The 10,007-nt window shown below is 37.6% G+C and overlaps 1 protein-coding gene across 1 annotated transcript in view; it reads left to right on the top strand.

Moving 5' to 3' along the window:
- The window catches only part of CHCHD4 (coiled-coil-helix-coiled-coil-helix domain containing 4), an 8,125-nt gene extending 7,147 nt beyond the window's left edge, over positions 1–978 (top strand). Inside the window, exon 2 of the mRNA XM_009329945.1 lies at positions 1–978. This exon is cut by the window's left edge and continues 182 nt beyond it. Coding sequence (XP_009328220.1) covers positions 1–111 — 111 coding nt within the window. The 3' untranslated portion in view covers positions 112–978.
- Positions 979–10,007: the final 9,029 nt, after the last annotated feature.

Raw genomic sequence — 10,007 nt, 5'->3', positions numbered from 1 at the left:
GATCTTTACCCTCAAGAGGATGAAAATGAAGAAAAAGAGAAGACAAGCAAAGATTTGGAAGCTACTCCTATGGAGGCTTCTGCTGCCAAAGAGGAGATGGGATCTAGCTAATGAAGATGCAAGGAGGCTGTTGTCTCCATTTCTCATTTTCAGAGACATGGACTTTTGCAGTATGTCTGTCTTCTGAGTCGTCAAGAAATGTTTCACCGTTGTTCTATACACTGTGTCATAGTAAATAATTTATTGCCGAAGGAGAAATCTCAGTGCTACAGCCTTGCAAATAAATACTGCAAAAAGAATGAGTACGCGTATGTATTGTGTAACCTGCTATCAGACACAGTTAATACTTTAACAGCTGTTTCTTACACTCAAGTTCTCCTTGAGTTTTGACTTGAATAATGTAATTAAATATATATAGCTTTTAACTAAAATTCCACTAGCGCACCAGGTCTGTCTTCATTTCAGCATGTTCTGATCAATAGCTGCTCTTTTTTTAATGTATTCTGTTCTATTAATAGAAATTGTGTTAAATGATTGTCTTTCCTTAAAGATTTTTTTTTGCCAGAATGATACAGGACACTGAAAATGGCTTAAATCTAGAATTTGTAAAGTAATTTTAAATGGTCTTATTGTTATGGTTGCGTTTTACTACCAGCATCAGGTAAGGACTGCCAGAAGAATGTTGACGTGTATCTCCTTTGATTTAATTTACTTATTGTGATGGCTTTTGCATTTTTAAAACCAGTGTGTTGTACAACCATTGATAAAGATGAATGGGAAGAATGTTGGTCTCTGGCTTTATTTTTGCTCTGAAACCACATTTTTTGTGTTCCTTTAGTTAGCACCTGCTCCTTCAGTGTATAGACAGGCTCTTGAAAATACTTTGAGAATACAATGAAAATGTTACCTGGTGTAATGATATCAAAACAGATACTGTGACTTAAGTGCATATTAAAAAGCAAATACTTTTTACCTTCATTGAAAGCTCCTGTTTGTGTGGTGTGGTTTTTTATTAACACTGCTTGGATTTGAGATACTCTTCTGTGTTGTAAGCAGACTTTCTGAATCAGTTTGTGGGTTGTGAAGATTGCTCCAGCTTGTCAGATTTTTATTCTTGTCCCATTCTTTTATCCTCAGCCCCAGGCAGCAAGGCATAAAAAAATGTAAAGCATTTTCAGTAGCTATAGTAGACTGTAGGTCATGAACCAGCACTACAGAGGACCTGAACAGCTATTAAAATATTTGGAAGTTACTTTAGAGGGGCAAATAATTTAATAGTAATTCACTATAGTTTAATACCTGTGGATAAGGAAATGCTACATTGTTTTTCTTTCCTAACAAAATGTAGGCTGTGAGAATTGTATTACAAAACAAATTTTACCTGTGGCTTCAGTAACTGTTTATTGCAGGGTTGTTTGGTTTTTTTTCTCTCGTTATGTGTTGGTTAACTTAACCAAAGCATAAAAAGTTGTAGTGGCAATAATGCAGCCCAGTAAGTCTAGTAATGTTTAAAGACTTGCCTGTCTCTGCGGGCAGCAGTCTTGAGTGCTCAGCAACATTGCTTCCATATAATGTTTTGGTATCTTGTTGTTTGCATAAGTTATTTCAGTGTTAGTGATGATGCTTCTGAATGTTTGAGGGGAATTTCTGTTAAATTTTACAGTGTGTTTGAGCTGTTTATATTTCAGTACAGCTGTTGGATCCTCAAAAAAACCTGTAGGCAATTAAGTGGCTGACAGCTACTCAGTTCTGAGGGCATGGATAGCAGGTACTCTCAGCATCTCTGCTTTTAAAAGAAACAAAGTGTGACAGAGCTTCTCAGTGTGACTCTTTCAGGCGTAGGCAGACAAATGCCAAGTTAACCTGAGTAAATGGGCACAAAAGCAGTAGTGATAAACCTTGGCACTTAGGCAATTGGACCACGAAAATGCAGTCTTAGGCAATCAGATAAACACTGGGCACCAAATACAAAAAAAAAAGATCACATGCACCCAAGCTTTTGGTTGTTCAAATGGAAATCCAATGCATTATTTGTGAAGAAGCAAGAGCCATTTGTGAAGGGGTGCTCTGTTTGAAGAACGGTTTGCCTCCTGTTTTTTTCTGCTGTGCTTTTCTTTCCCACGTTGCCTCAATGCTCTACAGGTTTTGGATTTATCCTCTGTAACAGCATTTATAGCATCTGTGTACAAAACAAAATGCAAGAATCCTGGTCCTACAGTAGCTAGGGACCTGAGCCTAATACTGACAGAGGGAACTTGCAGCATATAATTAATGTATTTGAAAGTGTGCTTAGGATGGAGTTGCATCTTTCTGACTGCTGTGGCTTGGTAACCTGTTGTGCTAGATCCAGTACAAATATGGAATATGTGTAAGGGCCTTACATCAGAAATTGTGAAAAACACTATGTAATGTTTGAGGTATTTTGAGAAAGGAAGTCATAGCTCTAATCCTAAAGAGGTCTTTGTGGAAATTATCACTTTCTTTTCCTCCTACCCTTGTCAAACTAGAAACTAGCATAACTGTCATCACTTCACTGCATTTGCGTTCTGGATAATCCCTTAAAAGTGGAAGTGATGTAACTTGGACTAAAAAAAAAAAAAAATCAAGTCTCTCTCATTCTCCTCACCTACTCTTTTTTTTTTCCTTACTTCTGCTCCTGCTGTGAGTGCCAGCCTGTTCTATTTTTGACTGATTTTTTTTTTTTTTTTACCATTAAAAACTAAAATAGTAATAAAGATTTGCCTGACAAGGAATTAGGGCTATATGTTGAGACACAGAGTTCAGTCCCTCCTGTTTTCTGGTTCAGTTCTTAGAGTACATTTCCTGCCATGGAATTTGTATTTGGCTGCATTAAGAGAAGTAAAATGCAGTCAGACTTCCTTCTGGATTTTAAGTTTGTGACAACCATGTGGTATAGCTTGCACTTCAGTGAAAGATTGGGAATTAGAAGGTAGATCAACAGTAAAAACATATTGCCACTTTGTTAGACCTATGAAAGTAAAGAAAGAGAAGCTCTTCAGTGTGGACTCTGCAGCTGATTTTGATGATGCAATTTTAGGGTCAAGTTGTCTGTCTTGACCATTATATATCCCTTCAAAGTAGTCTATGTATAGACAGTTTAACTCCTTGTTTCTATTATGTTTCCCAGCATTGCTTTGTTTACATGATTTTCCTCTTATAGTTGCATGCTCCCATTTTAAGTCTAAAATCAATCAGTGGTTACTTCAGTATGTAATAAAGATGGTAAATTGATCCCTGGCAATATGTGGCAAGCTTGTGAAATAAGCAGATGATAAGAAGTTGCATTTTTATTGTCTGGATACAAAACTTAGAGCTGCATATTGCTGTCTTGTTGTAATGTGTTTCTTATTTTCCGCATAAATAATGTCTTGGTTCTCTGTCTGCCATCAGTGAGCTACTGATTCTTTAGGCAGTAGTAGATTCAAATGTTTTTGAGAAATTGCTTGCATGGAGTCATTTTGTAATGATTTTATGCATGGTGTATCATGTGCTTTTGTATGTCAAGTCAAAAGTAGTCATTGGTGGGGAGAAGGAAAGCTTTCATTATGAAATAATTGCTCTTTGTTTAATTCCATGCCTTTTAGTTGATCTCTGTCCTATAAAAACTGACATGTTAGAGTTTAGCTAAAAGGAACTGCTAAGAAGGCATGAAGCACTTCTAGATGTAACAATGTTTTTAATACGAATTACTTAGCCTGAACAGTTACGTGCAGATATAATCCCAGTTGGATTTTATCCACTTAGTTTTTAGAATGAAAAGAGGTGGTTTTAATTGTATTCATCCTACAGATTTTTATCATTGCTCTGAAAATACTGCCTCGTACAACATTTCTATGTAATACTTCAGTTTTCGAGTTTTAATCATTCTTCTTTGGTTTTTGCACACCCTTGTAATTCTGGAGTTAATGCAGTGGTGAAACAAGCTGTAGTTTTGTTTCCCAAGGCTGGGAAGGACTGTTATCAACTGGCTGGAACCCCTGCATGATGCAGGCCACAAATTCATATATAACTTGTAGTAACTTGCTTGTTAGGATGGGGTTGTTCCTGCAATCAACTTAAATTTGAATCAGTGGAGCATGTGTCACATCTCCTGATGAGGATAAAGATTGCCTATAAAACTTGTCTCTTATAAGTGAACGTTTTAAGATAAAATATATTCTAAAATATAGTTAACTACTGAAAAGTGGTTAAAATTAGATAAAATTGCATTTTCAGGATGTGTTTAAAAGTTACTCATTAATTTTTTCTGCTTTTCTCTGTAGTACAGCCTACCTGCATTTCAAAGGCCTAACTTTAACTTGTGTTTAGTAACTTTCCTAGAGAGATGACCTTGCTTCAGGTGCAAAAATGACTTTTTTTTTTTCTTCCTTCCCTGCAACAGGGTGTCTAGAGGGAGATGTTTATCTTGCAGTTTATTCTAAGGATCGTTAGATCTGGGGATCTGGCAGGGCTGTGTGGAAACAAGATCTATATCATATGCAGTTCTTATTGAGAATGTCCTTGTTAAACCTTACAGCGATGTCTCCTGTTCATCTAAGGCACTTATCTGATCACACGTCAATGAATCTCTTTGAGGAAAGTTGTTACTTAAATAGGTAGAACCTACTTTCTTATTCCTAGGGAATAAAAAAAGGATATTATATGCTTCTTAGACTCTTGTTTTACTTCTCATTAAAATTCTAGCAGTGTTAGTGTGGAACAGTGTAGTGAAGCTACCAGCAGTTTGTCATTTACTCTTAATCAGCTCTATTCATTGGACATGACTTCATTTTGTTGAACAGCACCAGCCTGTCTGCAGTTGTTTTTCAACTGCTTTTAACCCCTCTAGAGCTGACGTTTTGTTAGTGATACTGAGAACTTGAGAAGACCCACCCAATAGAGGAAGAGTGGAGAAGGTGCAGCAACAATTACACCACCAATGTTATAATTCTTTCCCACTAATGCAGGATAGTACCTAATGTGGTTCATGGATCAGTGTGAAGTTATTTAAAATGTCAAACTGGGTATTTTGGTGGTGAATTCATAGCTAGAGCATGAGGTTCTCAAGGCCTGCATCAGTAAGATGTTAGGCTTTTTTTTTTTTAGTGTTCTTCACTGTAGGCTAGTTCTGACTGCATAGGGTAATCATAGAATCATTAAGGTTGGAAGAGACATCTAAGATCATCGAGTCCAACTGTGAACCCAACACCACCATGCCCACTAAACCATGTCCCTAAGCGCCTCATCTACACGTCTTTTAAATACGTCCAGGGATGGTGACTCAACCACTTCCCTGGGCAGCCTGTTCCAATATGACTAGAATTCTAGTTCAAGACTTACGGATCTGTAGCTGAGCATGGAAGAATCAGCAGTTTATCTTTCTCTCCAATATTGATGTATCTTGATACTATGAAGGCTGAGAAATAGGTCAAAGACTGCTAAAATACTGAAATATTAGTAAATGTAATACATAACTGTTTCTACTAAAGACACCCTGAGCAGTTCAGACTGCTGCTATTAACATGTTAATAGCATTAGTAAAAGCTTGTAATGGGTTTTGCACCCATCACTGCCAGAAGCACAAGGGTTTATGATTAGAGTACCTGTGCATTCATCCAGTGGCTCAAGCTGGAACAGCGTTTTCATGCATTCAGAGCCACTGAAAGTAGCTGTGTACGAGACACTGAAATGTTTGGAATATTGCTTAATTTACTGCCATTTGCTAATTTAATTGAAATAATTCCAAATGCTTGGAATGTTGCTTAATTTTCTGCCATTTGCTAATTTAATTGAAATTATTAAATTTTTTTTGTCCTGCTTGTAGAGAGTGCAGTGTTTGCTGCTTGATATACAAAAAAAGCTTTTTGAAATTCAAGGAAAATAAACTTGAGGTGGCAAGTTTCACCCAGCGGTGTCAGGAGTGGAATGTATGGCCATGGCTGCCTAATGTAGTGCTGTGATTTTTCTCCTGTCTGTTACTGACTACTTTCCTCAAGAATCCTTGGACTTTTCCTTTATTTCTCTTTCGTGTGTGTGTTTCCTCCAGTGAATTCCATGTTCTTAGCATAAACTATAGTCAGCAGCCAGAGCCTGAATGGAGAGGCAATCTCTAAAACAAGAAGAAATGTTTTTGGTGTTGGTTTGTTTTGGTTTTGGTTTTTTGTTTTGTTTTTGACAACTAGCTTATTACAAATTGGGATTGATGTATCTGTGAGCAGACAGCTCATGGAGGCCCTGTTGTAGACAAAACAAAGAGCACAGGAAGATTTGTAGTGATTGCACATTGCAGATTAACCCAGATGCCGCAACAATGATGTTGAAGGGTAAGTCGACATAGGATTTGCTGTACCAGATCAACTGGACCTGTCATCAGATTTGTTTGTTTCTGAACGTGACAAGTTCCTTATGCTTCCTAAGAAGGTGAAAGCATCCCCCCATATGCACTCATTCCTTTCATAGGGTGCTGTGTGTGGGAGAGGGATGTTTAATTTCTACATCTGTGGTTTCTGACCTCTTTCTTACTGTTACGAGAGTGTTGCTGCCTCCACCCTATTCCTTTTGCTTTCTATTTTGTCCCCTTCTCATACGCCCCCAAATACTAGTATTGCTTCCTTTTTGCCTACAGTCGGTCACATTCTCCTTACAAGTATTGGCTCTGTTCCTTTACCTGGCCCCAGGGGCCATCTCTCCTTTCTCCTTGCAACATAAAGCACCTAAGCTAGTGAACTAGGTTGGATCCAGCTGATTTTCTTCCAATTTGGCCCTGCATGGAAGAAGCAAAGGTTGGCAGAATTTGATAGTTGGATGCCATGCTTGAAGTTAGCATTTCCCATGCTGTGTGTGAAGCTGCTGATTTAGAATTAATCCAGTTGATAACCATTATGGTTTTATACTGGGAGTGTGTAACGTTATTAATGGGTATTACCTGCTGTCCTTTCCTTCCTAGGAAGGAAATTAACTCTATCCCTGCCGAAACCAGGACAACTGCACATTTAATGATTGAAATATCTGCAGTGCTTGTGATTTTTCTCATAAAGGCCATGTTACAAAAGAATTGGAGTTAATATTTTTCAGAGCTAGACTCTCAAATGTCTTCTGGCCTGAGAATCTGGGCTAGCAGAACTTGTACTGTACATTGTCCCATGTTGGCCTATGTTACTTGTCATGAAAGCACTACACCTGACATAAAGCTGCTATCTAGTACCAAAATACAGGGACAGTCTCCTGGATCAATATTCTCTTTTAAGACTCAGACCTGTGCATTTGCAAGTGGTACATCATAATGTTTCTCATCCTAAGCCGCAAGACAAAAGCATGATGGCAATATTTATTGTGTCATTAATGTGTGAAGAATGAAGACTGGGTCTTAGAGGTACAGTTTTCTCAATAGAAGTATACAGGTAAGGTAAGAACTTGTACAGTTCCCTGAAGAGTAAGTGCAGCTATAATGCAGAGTTGCAAGGGTAAGTCTCTGTAATACACTGGCTTGATTTAAGTATGGAGACCAACACGATCAGACTTCTGTCTACCTAAGTGCTGAGCATTTATAGGTAAGGTATCTTCCACCTACCTGTCATGCAATACTGTTTTCATGCCTTGCATCCCACAAATCAACTCTGTGTAAAGGAGCAGTTAAGTGTTCTTTAGACCTCATTAAGACCTCACACTAGTAAAATTTCATGTGTGTATTTCTTAGGGGAATTAAGCACCTGCAAGTACCTACATGTAAGATTTTGCAGGATTGGGTTTTGGTCAGTTATTGAATTAACGTGCCATTTAGACAAATTAACTGTACCTGTTTTGTGTTTCTAATCTGTACCTGTTTTCATACCAAATGTACATTTTCTTGGTAAGTTGCTCAGTAGAAAAATAACATCTCATGGTTGCCTTATTAGCTAAATGCTTTTCTCCATTTGCCTGACTATGCTAACACTATCGAAGCAAGAGCCTGATGTTTGGAACATTTGTGATTTATTAACTTAAAAAGAATTAATGTACATGTGGTTTGAGGAGTGCATGGCTTAAAATTTTAAAAATAGATCCCAACCTCACATCAACATAAATTTCTGAGTATTTTTAATTGAAGTTTTAAGTTAAAAAAAAAAATAGTGCTACAACACATAATGAATAACACTAACTTTTCCGGGTCTGGAGGACTTGAGGGAGTGCATCAGGTGAATTTTATCAATTCAAAGAAAGCTTACATCAAGCAGCATGGAAAAACTATGAGACATGGTAAATGCTACAGAGAAAACTTACTCTTTATAGCAGTGAGCCACTCTCAGAAGAGCAGTGCACAAAGGCTGTGCATAGGTGCATTTTCCTTCTTAGCTGCTTGTCAAGAGCAGAAGCTGGAGGAGCATTAGTAGCAATATGTCAGTACTTGGAGTTAGGGCTCAGCACTCACAATGGCCATTTAATGAATTACTTTGATGCTTTAAGGTTCCACATTGCCGGAATGATAATGTATTCATGGATACACATGCTGCACAGCTGTTAAAGAGCTACTTTGACCTCCAGCAATCCTGAGCTTGCTGCTATGTGTAGAAAGTTACATGTGCTTCTGCTCCAAGCTGTCACCTGCCCTATTATAAATTTTCCACAGCTTTCCAGACTTCTTGTGGATAAAGGCTTTTATTTCATCCTTATGCAGGATTTCCAAGTGATACACCATTGCTGCTGTTTAGTATGTTGTTGCTACTGCTTGTGAGACACCTTGTCTATTTGGGTGCTGCAGGGTTGTTCATGTGGCCATTTTAGACAGGTCCCATTTTAGACATACTAAAAGAAGCTGTCCAGCCACTTCTGTGTTGGGCAAATGCATCCTTTTTTCCATGTTAGTATTCTTTGTATTACTGTGCCACTTAAGACACACAGTCACAGAGAGGATCACAAGGTATGTGATACTGTACACAGGCCTACAAAACAATTCTTTTTTGGTACAGGAATACCATACCTTCTATGGTAGTTCTTTTAATTTACTTTGTATGACCTTGTTTGCTTGTTCTGAGGAATATGTAACAGCTTCTACTAGGAAGACTGTTGTCATCTTGTGCTGTCTCATGCTCATCTTCATTTCAGGTACCAGTACAAAAGAAAATTAACTTTTTTCCTTTCCAAAGTCTCATGGTGATCAATTTAAACTTTCTCATCTCTTCTTTAATCTATGCAGTTCATTTCTATTTAGATACTAATTTTCAGACAGACTACCTGGATTGTAGCACTGCAGAACAAAGAGATTGCACATGGTAGCTCTGTGCAAGTTGGAACTTTATTCTTTTATTTTTCTTCTCTGTGAACTTGGAGATACCTGATTAGCAGAAGTAGTAATACCAATAAAAAGTCAACTTGCAGTGTTGACTCACCCTAATGTGCTTTCATTTTTCACTTTCAAATTAAATTCCATGCTTATGGAATACCTGCTACTCTGTAGAGCAGAACCATTAAACAAGAGCTAGTAGTTGGAACAAAACGTGCAATGTTTCTAATGGAGGGAATGAAGTTGACTTAACTATACAGGTACCTGCAAGTAAATTAGACATTCAAAAAGAATGGGAAGTTAGAAGGAGGAGAAGAAATTAGCTAAATATTTTTGGGTTCCCCCACCCATTTTACACTTTTCTCTAAAGTGTGTGTATGTATTACCTACTTTTGAGATACCTGAAATGTGTGATAGATTGATGACTATCCTGTTTGCATACAACAGTGTTGCATTTGGTAGTCATTAACCGCTGTATTATAGTAGGCCCCAAGAGAACACACCAAGGTATCAATATTCTTGTTCCAAATAGTATTTCTACTAGCAGCAGCTAGAAATACTTGTAAATGACCATTTTAAAAAAATAATTTTCATCCACAAAAGGGAACTATGCAGATGTTTACCCTCCCCCTAAAATCACCAATCTGGCACAAAAAGTGGAATACAGGAGTTTGCTTTAATATGGTACTGAGTATAAACTAAAATGGAATATGATCATCATTAATTAAGATCCCCTGCAGATAAAATG

This window comes from Pygoscelis adeliae, unplaced genomic scaffold, assembly GCF_000699105.1.
Source record: "Pygoscelis adeliae isolate BGI_AS28 unplaced genomic scaffold, ASM69910v1 Scaffold208, whole genome shotgun sequence".
Lineage (NCBI taxonomy): Eukaryota > Metazoa > Chordata > Aves > Sphenisciformes > Spheniscidae > Pygoscelis > Pygoscelis adeliae.
The sequence above is the reverse complement of the archived record's forward strand: the minus strand, read 5'-3'. Positions and strand labels throughout refer to the sequence as shown.